Source organism: Vicugna pacos, chromosome 26 (genome assembly GCF_048564905.1).
Source record: "Vicugna pacos chromosome 26, VicPac4, whole genome shotgun sequence".
Taxonomy (NCBI): Eukaryota; Metazoa; Chordata; class Mammalia; order Artiodactyla; family Camelidae; genus Vicugna; species Vicugna pacos.
The window spans coordinates 20696945-20709029 of record NC_133012.1 but is presented as its reverse complement, the minus strand read 5'-3'; the positions used below and the strand labels follow the sequence as shown (position 1 = coordinate 20709029).

The 12085-nt window shown below is 46.9% G+C and overlaps 1 protein-coding gene across 2 annotated transcripts in view; it reads left to right on the top strand.

Annotated features, from left to right (window-relative positions):
* Window positions 1-12085, top strand: part of WWC2 (WW and C2 domain containing 2) — a 127374-nt gene that overhangs the window by 111606 nt on the left and 3683 nt on the right. For both annotated transcript variants that reach the window (XM_072950492.1, XM_072950493.1), the window contains 5 exons: window positions 2291-2409; window positions 4242-4440; window positions 5821-5985; window positions 7043-7135; window positions 10229-10471. In XM_072950492.1, coding sequence (XP_072806593.1) covers window positions 2291-2409; window positions 4242-4440; window positions 5821-5985; window positions 7043-7135; window positions 10229-10471 — 819 coding nt within the window. The remainder of the gene's footprint in view (window positions 1-2290; window positions 2410-4241; window positions 4441-5820; window positions 5986-7042; window positions 7136-10228; window positions 10472-12085) is intronic.

The following is a 12085-nucleotide window of genomic DNA, read 5'->3' as shown; positions in this document are numbered from 1 at the left end:
CAATTTGTCTGGTTTTTTTTCTTTTATCGCTTGTGTCGTATCTACGAAGGCTTTGTCCAACCTAACATCACAAAGATTTACTCTTTCTTCTGCGGATTTTAAAATTTAGTCTTAATTTTTAGGTTCGTGATCAATTTGAGTTGTTTTTTATGTGTGACGTGAGGAATGGGTCCAGTTTCATTCTTGTGCATATAGGTTTACAATTGTCCCAGGACTGTTTATTGAAAAAACTATTCTTTCCCCCACTGAATTATCTTGGAACCCTTGCCAAAAATCAGCTGACTATAAGTTTGAGCATTTATACTTCTGGACTTTAAATCCTGTTCCATCAGGCTGTATGTCTACCAGGCCAGTACCATATTGCCTTGGTTACTGTAGTTTTGCAGTTCTTTTGAAATCAGAACGGATGAGTCCTCTAACTTTTTCTTTTTCAAGATGGTTTGAGCTACTCAGGGGTCCCTTACTTCCCATATGAATTTTAGCATCACTTTGTTAATTTCTAAAAAAAACCACGATTGTTTGATAGAGATTGCACTGAGTCTTTAGGTCAGTTTGGGAAGTATTGTCATCATAACAGTTTTAAGTCTTCTGATTCATGAACATGGGACGTCTTTCCATTCATTTAGGCCTTCCTTAGTTTCTTTCAACAATGTCTTGTAGTCTTCAGAGTATGCCTTAGGCTTTAAACCGTATCATCTTACTGTTTGTTTTCTTTTAGTCCTGTCTTTTTTCCTCTTCTCCCCTTCTTTCGGATTAATCAATTTTTAAAATTTGATTTTTCCTTCTATTAAAACATTAGTAAAAGAGTCTTTTATTTTTGGCTGTTTCCCTGATGATTACAGCATGCATCCTTGACTTGTTAGAAACTATGTTAAATTAACTCTTTTGCTTTTTGCAGACAGTGCAAAGATTTTAAGACTTTAACTTCACTATTCTCTTTCCTCCTCCTGTGCAATTACTGCTCATGTGTTTTAGTTACACATCCCACACAACGTTATTGTTATTGTGTTATTGGCAGTTGGTATTCGTTTAGATTTTTCTACATCTTTGCCCTTTCTGATGTAATCTTTCCCTTTCTGCATTATTGTGCTTACAATTTGGGTCATTTTCTTTCTGCCAGAAGAATTCCTTTAGTATTTCTTTTAGTACAGGTTTATTGTATCTTTGTTTCATTTTCATTTGTGAAGGACTTTTTTTTTTTGCTGCATATTCAGATTTCTAAGTGAGCAGTTATTTCTCTGAACACATAAAAGATAACGTTTTGTTGTCTTCCGGTTTCCACTGATTCTGTTGAGCTGCTGGAGGCCAGTCTAAAAGATATTACCTCTTTTTCCTTTCACTGCTTGCAAAATTGCCTCTTTTTCTTTGATTTTCAGCAGGTTTTGAATGTGGTAATGTGTTTTCCTTTGTGTTTATTCTAGTGAAATTCTCCAGTTCTCTTGAACATACGAATTATGAAATGTTTAATTCCTTCTCTAAATAACTGCGGTATGCAGGTCCCCGGTGGGGCTGCCTCCTTCGCCGTTGTTTTTCTTGGCTGTCCGTCACTGGGTGCTGTTCGCAGTGCAATGCTGGATATCACGTGTGAAGAACTGCACGGGCTCTGGCTGAAGAGGATTTAATATTCTGGAAGGCAGCTTGCAAAACGGGCAAATCACCCAGATCACTCGAGGGACCCGAATTCCAGTTTTTCTCTCCCTGGGACCGTGAGGCAACTGAAATACCTGCCTCCCGTTCAGTCTCCCAGCAGCTGGTTCTAGCTTTCTCGGCTTCTTGCTCAGCCCAAGCGCAGCACAGGGATGGCCAGTGTCTCCACAGGAACGTGGCACAGAATATCGGGCTCACTTTACAGTCAGTCCATCTCCTCTGGCTCCTCGTATGCTGACTGCCTTGTCCTCAACCCAGTTTTCATCTTCGCATCCTCCCACCACCGCCACAGCCCTGGCGGCCGCAGTCTGTGAGCCTGTGTGCCTCCCACCCGCCAAAGGAAAAGAGTGGCGGTGATGGTCGCCTCACCTCCTTCCATCTCCCTTCTCCCTCGGATCTTGGCCCTTGTGTCCTAATTGCCTTTGCTTTGCTCTTCATTGCTATGAAACAGCTGGAGTTTTCTGTTTGGTTGGTTTTTGCTTTTGGCTTTATTTTGTTCAGCTTTGACATTTATTCTCAGCAGGAGAATTGGGTCTCATACTTTCTTCCTTTTCACACCTGGAAGCCTAAGTCCCCATCTGATAAGTTTTTGGATCATTCCTTGAAGTGTATGGTGTTCACTGTCTTGTTTTACCTTCTCCAGGATGCGGTGTCAGCCTTACTTGCAAGGACATCAGCTGAGCTGTTGGCTGTGGAACAAGAATTAGCACAAGAAGAAGAACCAGGGCAGGAGGAGGAGCAGAGGGGTCCGGAGGGAGACTGGTAAAGCAGTTATTTCCTTGTGCTGTTGGGGTCTCAAAGAGGATTTGTTTCGTATCTCATAAGAAACGTGCAGGGGAACCTTCATAGGTTTAGCTCTTACTCTGGCGTTAGTGGAAAGCAGTGCAGCGTCAGGAGCTGCCCCTCGTGGAGGGAGCCTCCTTGGTCATCAGCTGAAAGAAGTGATGGCGAGACTGGGGGCAAAGCTAACACATGAGCGAGATCCTTTGTTCCTGCTTCAGTCATTTTGACACTATTTCTTGAGCTTTTTTCTGATTTTAAGTCTAAACTATCTATTTTTAAAGGTATGGTAGTTTAGTATAGAGTCCCAGGTAAATTTAAGAACTAACTTCTTTCTGCAGACTACCAGAAGTACCACTTAGGCTCTGAGAAGTCAAAGTAGATATTCAGAAAACAGCTTCTGAATAGTTATTTCTCTGTTTATTGCCACTTTTACCTTCTTCTTCCCTTCTCATTATCTATATACCCCATTTTTTGAAAAAAGGTTAGTATAGCTTTGTGTGGATAATGTATATAGAACTATCTTTCCTGGTTTGCACTGCTTTCTCTAAAAACAAATTTTAGTGAATGTGTGCTTTTTTTTTTTAGTATATATGTAAAATCATTTGGATTAATTTTGTATGTATCATTGCTTAGACTGTTATTTTGAATGACTATGGACACATATGTGCATTTACATATATAGCATTCGTGTGTATGTATGTATGTATAAAACTTTTTACAAACTTTGAGTGACAAGATATATTATAAATAACAAAATCATGGACATTTGGAAGGAACAGCCTACTACAGTGCTGTAAAGAGGTAAGGTATACTTTGTTCTTACCAAAAGTCCTTTATAGTGACTACAAATCAGAGCACTGCAAACAGTAAAAAAAGTGAGCGTGATTATGAGATTCATCATATCTTTAAATACTAAGCCTTCCTTTTGTATGTGAAATACAGCTTGTTTCCCACACATTTCCAAAAATACACTTAGAATGTAACATAAAGGAATCGATCATTTATAGTATTCAGTGCCAGTTCCCCTGGGTTCATTTAATGACTAAATGTTTAACAACTAGTCTGTGCCAATTTGCCAGTACGTCACCAACCAGTTAAAACTTGACCATTAGTTATCAGTGGAAAAAGGACATGAATCTCAACAAAGCACAAGATACTCTTACCCCTCCTGGTACTCTTGTTTTCCTGTCAATACAGTTTATATAGAATATAAACCATGTTTGTATTCTGGAGCCACGCTTGTAATGCCACCTAAAGCCCATGCCACAGCTCTTGTTAAAGACAGGGTCCTAGAGCATTAGGGTCTTCTGTCATCTCAGTGGTAAAACTCCCTTACACAGGGCTGCGCCCCTGTCAGACCGTGAGCACAGTTGATAATGGATATTTTTATTCACTCTTAGCAGAGTGAATAAAATGGAGCATTCAGTTGTTTGATTAATTTTACAATAAACGAACAACTGATACCAAGTTATATTATAGTGAGTGTCAATATTTTTAAATGATGGGTTAACTTTATATGTGATTTTTAGCATATTTCTATTTAATATTTAGGACTTAGGTCAAATTTCATGAATTTAACTTTACAGTATGAAGTTAAGGTGATTTTGCTGCAAATTACCAGAGAGAAAGATAAGTTTATCTTTCACGAGTGTTTTAGTAAAAGTTCCAGCCCAGGAACTGGCCTGAATCATGATGTGTGAGTCTGTTCATTGTACAGATAACGGTTTACACGCCCAGGTTGCTCTGATCGTGGAGCACACCTGCTTGACCGTGAACAGGGTTGTGTTTTGTTGTGTTGTGTTTCACCTTAGGTTAACAATGCTAAGAGAGGCCTCTGATGAAATTGTGGCTGAGGAAGAGGCTGAAGTTAAATTGCCTGAGGGCAGTCACTGCACGGAAGACTTAAGATCATGCCCGAGTGTGGCTGAGATGAGTGAGGACGCGACCAGGAAAGAAAACAGCTGTGCCAGAGACCCGGGGGGTCAGCCCCCCGCTGTGATACCCGCCCTGGTGAGGTTCTCAGCTCAGACCTAAAACGGGACCCCTAGCGACCCCACGTAGACACACGTGTCTCTTCAGGTGTCACTGCATATTAGGATTTTGTGCCATAGCTGGTTGTGAGGGGTATGTGGGAGATTAAGCCACTGAAGCATCGTAAATGCCCTAACGTTTCCTGATGGGCTCCAAATAATCATTCTCCACTTACATTTCATATAAAATAGTGCTGTTTGGCTCTCTAAATGTTCTGTGAATATTTAGTAAAAGCATTTTCAGAATTTCCTGCATAACAATGGGATGCCTACTTAATTGTACATTCCATAAATGTAAGTTTATTTCAATTTCAAATATGAGGCAAACATTTAAAGTTCATGTTGGTTAGATGGTGTTCTGATTGAAAGCAACTCCGGAAGATGCCACATGACTCGTTTCAGGCACAGGTGCAGGTCATGCTATCAAGCAGGTAACTTTGCAAGTTACTTGAGGGGCATGTTCAGACTGCCACCCCCAAAGGGGGAAATCGTTTCCAAGGTTTCAGTATGCTGGCAAACTTTGGGGATTAGAAAATTCCAGTTCTTTATTTCTGAGAAAAATAATGTTATACTCTGCCTGAAGACCATATATACACACACATATATATGTGTGTGTGTGTGTATACACACACACACACACACACACATACATATACATATACACACAGTTGGCCTCCCACATTCATGGCCCCCATACATTCGCACCCCGCCCCACATTCAAAGCTTGGATTCAACCCACCGCGGATCTGACTGAACTAACTGCGGATAGTAAACAGCACACAATTGGCCAATCGCCCAAGTGTGGAAGTGTAGATACCGAGGGCCAACTTTGCGACTTGAGCATCCACAGGCTTTGGCATCCAGGAACCAATCCCCCACGGATACAGAGGGATGACTGTATATATAATTGCATATTCTGTGTAAACCTGTATGTAACTTTACAGGTTTAACTAACATATTTTCATTGTCTTATATTTAATTACTTTATCATTTATTCTGGAAAAAAATGAATCAAAAAGTTGAATAATGTTTAATGATGAAGCAGCCTCAAATAAGATTCTCTATAGAAGCACATTTACCCTCTGTAAATCTAAACTTCATTTTTCCGGTCGCCTCCGTTAGAGGGGCACCACCACTTACGGGGAGCCCTGTCGGGCGGATGTTATCCTACACACCAAGGGTAGCTGCCCAAGAGCTAAATAGAAAGCCACTTCCCCGGGTTCCCATCACGAGAAAGACGGAGCCTGTCTCAGAAGCGGCCCTGGCGCTAGATGCGTCTCTTGTAAGATTGGGTTATTTGTTTGGTACTCAGTGTGCCCACGTCTCTCCGCTCCTGACAAATTACTGACTCGTATTCCAGGTTGATAAAGAGACAAACACCGACGAGGCGGGCAGCGCCAGTGTGGCAGTCCGCCCCAAAGACCGCAGCGGCCTGAGCGCCCGGCAGCGCGCCTTCGTGAGGAGCAGCGTGATCGTGCGCTCGCAGACCTTCTCCCCCGGGGAGCGGAGCCAGTACGTCTGCAGGGTAAGGCGTCTGCGGGGCCTGCGGGGCGAGGGGTCTGCCAGATGGCGCGGAGCATCTCGGGGCAGGGTGTCTGCAGGGTAAGGCACACATTTCTTGGGGAGCTGCTGCTGCCTCTCCCCACCCCCACCCCCCAGGGAGTGACTCAGCAGTGACAGTAGACTGTGCCACAGGGATCTTCAGACTAGGATTAAAGAACTAATGGCTAGAAATGTCATAATATATATAAAATACCACTCTCTTAATCGTTCTTTTTAGTTTGGGTTGTGGATTTCTTCTTTCCTTTCTTTCCCCAAATTTAATGTCTCTTTGCTTCTAATGCCATTTATTTAGCAAACAAGTGGCATTAAGGACCTGGCTGCTACGTCTGTTTGGACATCGATGTGTATTTAGAAACTTAAATTGACTTGAGATTTATAGTATCTTGTATATTTCTGCTGTATATTATGATGCTTCAAACCACGTTCATCCTGCTGAATCAAAAATTATACATTGGGTTTTAGAACAAAACCTGTCTTTTAAGTACCTTGGATGGGAAACAGCAGAGCTTGTTGAGAAGGAATGGGGATGCTGAGGATGAGGGTCGCAAATTCAAGCAGGGTTCAGACTAGACCTCATGAGAAGGTGATGTTTCAGCAAAGACCTGAAGCAGGTGAGGGAGTGAGGATGGGCTACCTGGGCTGAGGATGTTCTAGGTGTCACACACGGTGACCTCACTCTGACCTTGAACTCTGTGCATTATTCAGACCTTTCATTTAAAGAATGACTGTTGCACATTAGCTAAAAATACAAAGGGTAATTTTATTTCAAAATGTGTATAATTATCTTAACATATGACTTCTGATAACTGTCACCTGAAAGCAATTATTTAAATTATTTTAAATCAGGTTATTCAAGAAAAGCATAAACAGGGGAAAACTTGTTTGGAAAGGATTTTCTTAAAGAAATAAACTCGTATTATCACTACCTTCTTTCTGTGATAAACTTCTCAATTCTAAACTTCCTCTAGCATATTGTTATAAAGTGATTTACCTTTTTTTTTTTTGTCCTTTGTTGCCAGTTAAATCGAAGTGACAGTGACAGTTCCACCCTGGCTAAAAAATCACTGTTTGTGAGAAACTCCACCGAACGGCGAAGTTTGAGAGTCAAAAGGGTATGTATTCCCTCAGCAGCATCCTACTGTCCTAGACCCAGCCAGAGTCTTGAATGTCCAAAGCCCAAACACCAGAACTGCCAAACGTCCCTGCTCCGTGCTCTTGTGCTGTGGAATGAAGCCACCAAGATTACAGAGACACAAGCACTGCGTCAGTGGTAGAGATGGAGAGAGGGCGTTCATTCATCACGGGTCCGGAACCTGCACTGATGAAGGGGGAAGGCTCGGTCCGCAGTGTGGGTGGAGAGTGTTTCTACCACTGGCCGCCTGCTCTGGGGCCGCCGGGGAGAGTGTAACGCCGGTACCTTTTGCGAGGGCAGACCATCTGGTAAAGGAGTACCTGGTTTTAGGAGTGTACAAGGAGTAACCTGCTTTTAAAAACAGATACTTTGAGGTGAAGGTTAATGTAGATTAAGCCAGCTTTTCCTGGAAGCCAGAGGTCTTTGGATGAGCTTTAAAGGGTAACCTTGGGAGAATAAATAAACTAGAAGCTTGGACTGTTCAGAAATTCCTGCTTACTTACCAACAGCTGACATACTAATGGAAAGTTGTTTGTTTACCAATAATTTGTTTGGTGCTCATTTAGTAGGCTGCTTTATTTCAGCTTAAAACGTGCTGTTCAGTAAGTGTGAGGCACCGTGCGTGCTGAGCTATGCAGTGATGCGGTGGTGCGGGCAGGATGCTCCGCCTGTGCATTCAGAGAGCGCACAGGACTCGGCAGAGCACGGCTAGAAGGGAGTGAGCGCATCTGGTGGGGAGACTTGAAAAGGCTTCGCAGGGAAGGTCTCTGGTCTTGACGCCCTGGAAGATTTTCAAAAGAAAGTGGTAGCTTTGTTGGGAGGACAGAGATGGACCCTGGGTGCTATCGGGGGGTGGCATGAAATGACACAGGGCAGGGAAACACATTCAGGGCATAAGGCGTGATCCTGCTTGGCCAGAGCTCGGCCCTGTGGATGGAAAGGTTGGGAGTGAGGACTGGAAAGGAGGCTGAATCGATATCTTGCCCAGTGACTCTGTATTTACGCCGATGTGTGCAGAGTACCAGCTGTGTGCCTGGGCAGCATTTAACTTCCTGCTTTAGCCTCCTAGTTACCTGACAGTCATAAACATCTTTCTTTTTTCTAAAGGTAAATACGCCTTTTGATATTTTGAAGTATAGGTCTCTCGGGTTACCAAGTTTTCTGCTTTAAAAGCACTTAAATTTCCATCCTCTTGAATGAAAGTTCTTCTCAGCTCCTTAGGACGGTAGCACTCTTCAGAGAACTTTAAAGTTTATGAATTGAGTGGAGCTGAAAACAGTCAAGTTACTGATAAACTTAGTTATTAGAACCTCTTGCATCAGACAAAGGTTAACCCTGAAATGTCGTTTAGGAGATAATAGTTAATGGTTTTTAAAGCGAGCAGCTAAAGTTTGGTAGAAGTGAATAGGGAACACTCTTCTGATTTAGGAGTTACAGCAGGAAAAAGAGGTAGCAGTGAAGAGCACAGAGCAGTGGAAGGCGTCCGGGACGGGAAAGGCGGCGGGCCCCGCGTGGGAGGCACGAGGCTGGGGGGACCTGTTGGCACAGCTCTTCCCAGTTCAGCGACCCCACGCTGACACTCTGAAGGCAGATACGGTGGGAGCATTGGCACCAAGGAAACCGGCAAACCACACAGATCGGGGGCCTCAGTTATACACGCAGCAGTGGAGCAGCGGGCCGCCCCACGCGGGAGTCGTTAGGGAGCCCCATGGGCCCGACACCTGGGAAGGATTTCTGATCTTGAAAAATGAGTAACACAGTCGTAGAGAGTGTGAGTCTGGGTGATTGTGCTGTGTAATAAGTGTGTTAGAGCAGAGGCTGGATAAAGGGAAACCGGATAATGAGAGCAGCGGGGAATGCTGCGGCAGACCTGTGGGCAGGGAGACGGGGAATCGGAGGAGACAATGAGGGCTATTCAGACTGGGCCGCGGCCCTGAAACACGAAGAGGGGCAGCCAGGCCCTGTCCCTCCGTCCGTCGTGAGCACCGCCGTTGTTCCAGGCCTTCCGGCTGGAGGACCTGTCAAGTCCGAGCCCCTTCTCTCTCGTATCAGATAGTACCAGCTTTATTAGTGATCTCTCGTCTTCCACCCCCACTGCCAGCAGCCTGGGCAAGAAGGGCCCTCCGCGCTTCCCTTTGCTCAGGCCGCCCTGCCCAGTCTCGGCCGAGTTCCCTTCCTCGAGTGAGTCTGACCCGGCCCTGAGTCACCCCCGCCCTGGCTTCCTGGGACCGAAGACGCTGCTTCATGGTTCACTTCTGTTTTCTGTCTCGGGCCATTCCCGAAACAAAGTCCTCAAGGGCAGAAATGGTGTCTTCTCTGTCTGGTGTTCTGCCTCCAAACCCCCAGAAGACACTTATTCATACACATTCAGGAATTATTTCTTCATAAGCGGATGAGCTCGGCCCCAGGAGGAACACAGGGGCTCGGGGGTGGAAATGGGTGTCGGCCGATGGGAAGCCGGGGAGAGAGGCGGCGCGGAAGGATGCTGACGGGAGGACGGAGTCAGAGCCCTCGCTCCGCAGAGCAGCTGCTGGCTGGCCGGTGCTTCTAGAAGTGACAGTGGGCGGTGCCAGCTGCGAGGCCACCGCCGTGTGTCCCGGGACGGAGGGGCTGTGAGTGTGCTGTGCTGTTTTCTTAGAGGGCTGGCTCTGGGTGGTAAACCAGTCCTGCTAAGCTAGGCTGTTCCATGGTAACAACTTGAAAAATCTCTGCAGTTTAAAACAAGAAAGGCGCACGTGTGGTTGAGTTCCTGTTCCCTGCCGGCAGGCTGGGGCCCTGCTCCTCGGCCTCCCTCCGCACCCCCGCCACGGGGCCTCCGCCGCTGGGTCTCTGCTGTCCCTCTCGCAGGGGACAGAGAGGGACAGCTCTCACACTCCGAAGGCCTTCTGCCTGGAGGTGACACCTCACTCCCCCCGCCCTGCCCTCCATCGGCCAAGGCGGGTCACCGGGCCGGTTCCGCTTCGTTTCAAGGCAGCAGGGACACGCGCTCCTGTCACGGGCCCGGAAGGAGGGCGAGCAGGCGGGTGAGCGCCCGCGTAACTAGGGCGTCTTGTTCCGTCTCCTGACGCTCCAGGCGGTGTGCCAGCCGGTCCTGAGGAGGACGGCGCCCGAGTGCCCGGTGCGGACGTCTCTGGACTTGGAGCTGGACCTGCAGGCCTCCCTGACCCGGCAGAGCCGCCTCAACGACGAGCTGCAGGCCCTGCGGGGCTTGAGGCAGAAGCTGGAGGACCTGAAAGCGCAGGGCGAGACCGACCTCCCGCCGGGCGTGCTGGAGGACGAGCGGTTCCAGAGGCTCCTGAGACAGGCCGAGAAGCAGGTACGGGCCGCCGCCGCCGCCGCCGGCTTCCTCTTGCTGGCCCTGCGGTCCCCGCCGCCCCTCACCGACCCGCAGGCGCAGCAGGGCACGCACCCGCACACATGCACAACATGCACGCACACATACGCACATGTGCACGCATACACGTACACATGCACACACGCCTGCCCATTCACGTCCACCACTTCCCCTCCGTGTTGGGGATTTGTGAGATTTCCAGCACCGTGACCATAAAATGCTAACAGCGAGCAAAGAGCCTGCCAATTGCCCTAAAAAATGTGGCTCCCAGGAAAGCCGAGGTGGGAGCCAGCCGCAATCCCAGATGTGCCCCCTTGTCAGGACGGCTGTCAGGCCTCTGCGTCACACTCCATAACCTTCCCCCTTTGCGGCTGAGCGTCTGTTTTGTAGCTCAGAGTGGAAACTGAATCAGAGTTAGTGTCCCCGTGTGTCTTACAACCCCCTGAGGAAGGGGAGCGAGGAGCTCAGGACTGTAAATTAGGCTGGATTGTGTTCTTTATGTCGCCAGGCTTCTCAGTGTGACTGTGAGTGAATCACTGGGCCTTCCTGCAGCTCAGGCTCCCACCGCACAAACTGGAGGTCAACCACGCTCCCCTGGAACGTGGGCCGTAAAGAGCGCATCACGACCTGTGGGGTGAGAGGGGGAGGCCGGGCAGGTTGGTGTCTCTCCCAAGGAGCCTCAGTTGCTCACAAAGCAGAAGTTTCTTTCTCTTCCTCTGAGGGTTTCCCTGTCAAAATGCCGAAGTTCTGTGACGCTAGGCTTCTTAGAAGCTTGAAATAATACAGATGTTAACATTTTCACAAGTTAGACTCTACTAAGAAAATTATGTGTCAGAGATAGTAATACACCTCATTGAACAAAATAAATCTTAACGATTTCACTGACGTGCTCAGCAGTGAGACTTAACTGCCTGCGAAGTTGGCTACAACTGATTATTGGCTGCTGATGAAAATTTTATCATAAATTTTGGTGCCCAGACTTTTGGAGGAAGATACAGCTCTAGCTAGGCACTGATATAAGTATGTAAACACAGGGACAAACAGAGTCTTCAGTGAAGTGTGTTCTTATTCAGCTGGGAGAGGAGTATCTTCATGTATTCCATGTGGTCAGTCTTATGTTGCACAAAACAAAGTGATTCTGCAGTCGCCACGTGAACGCTGGCAGTTGCAACTATCAGCAGCCGTTGGCCGGCTTAGAGGGGCCGCCTAACGGCGCTCTGCAGGGGATGAGGCAGACCACCTCGCCTCCCTTCGCGTGGAAGGGGACAGAATACTGAATGAGGTCCCGGGGGCCGGTTGTATCTCTGATATGATAAAATACATTTTCTTGCGGAAGCTGGGCCAGATTTTCTTATCTAAGAATATCCAGCACGTACATTCCTTCTCTGGTTTTTCCCGATCTGTCCATCTGTTCACATCAGTAGGCAGACGGCCATTTGAGGCTGGTTTGCTCATGTTGTAGGCCACCAGGAGTCAGACCAGCAGCAGCACTCCAGCAGGGTGACTGGTTTCCCCGTCTGACGCAGCGCACCATGGTAGAAGTCACTTCCTTGTGTTTACTGAGTCAGTAGTTCCCACCCTGGGGCCTGGTGAAAA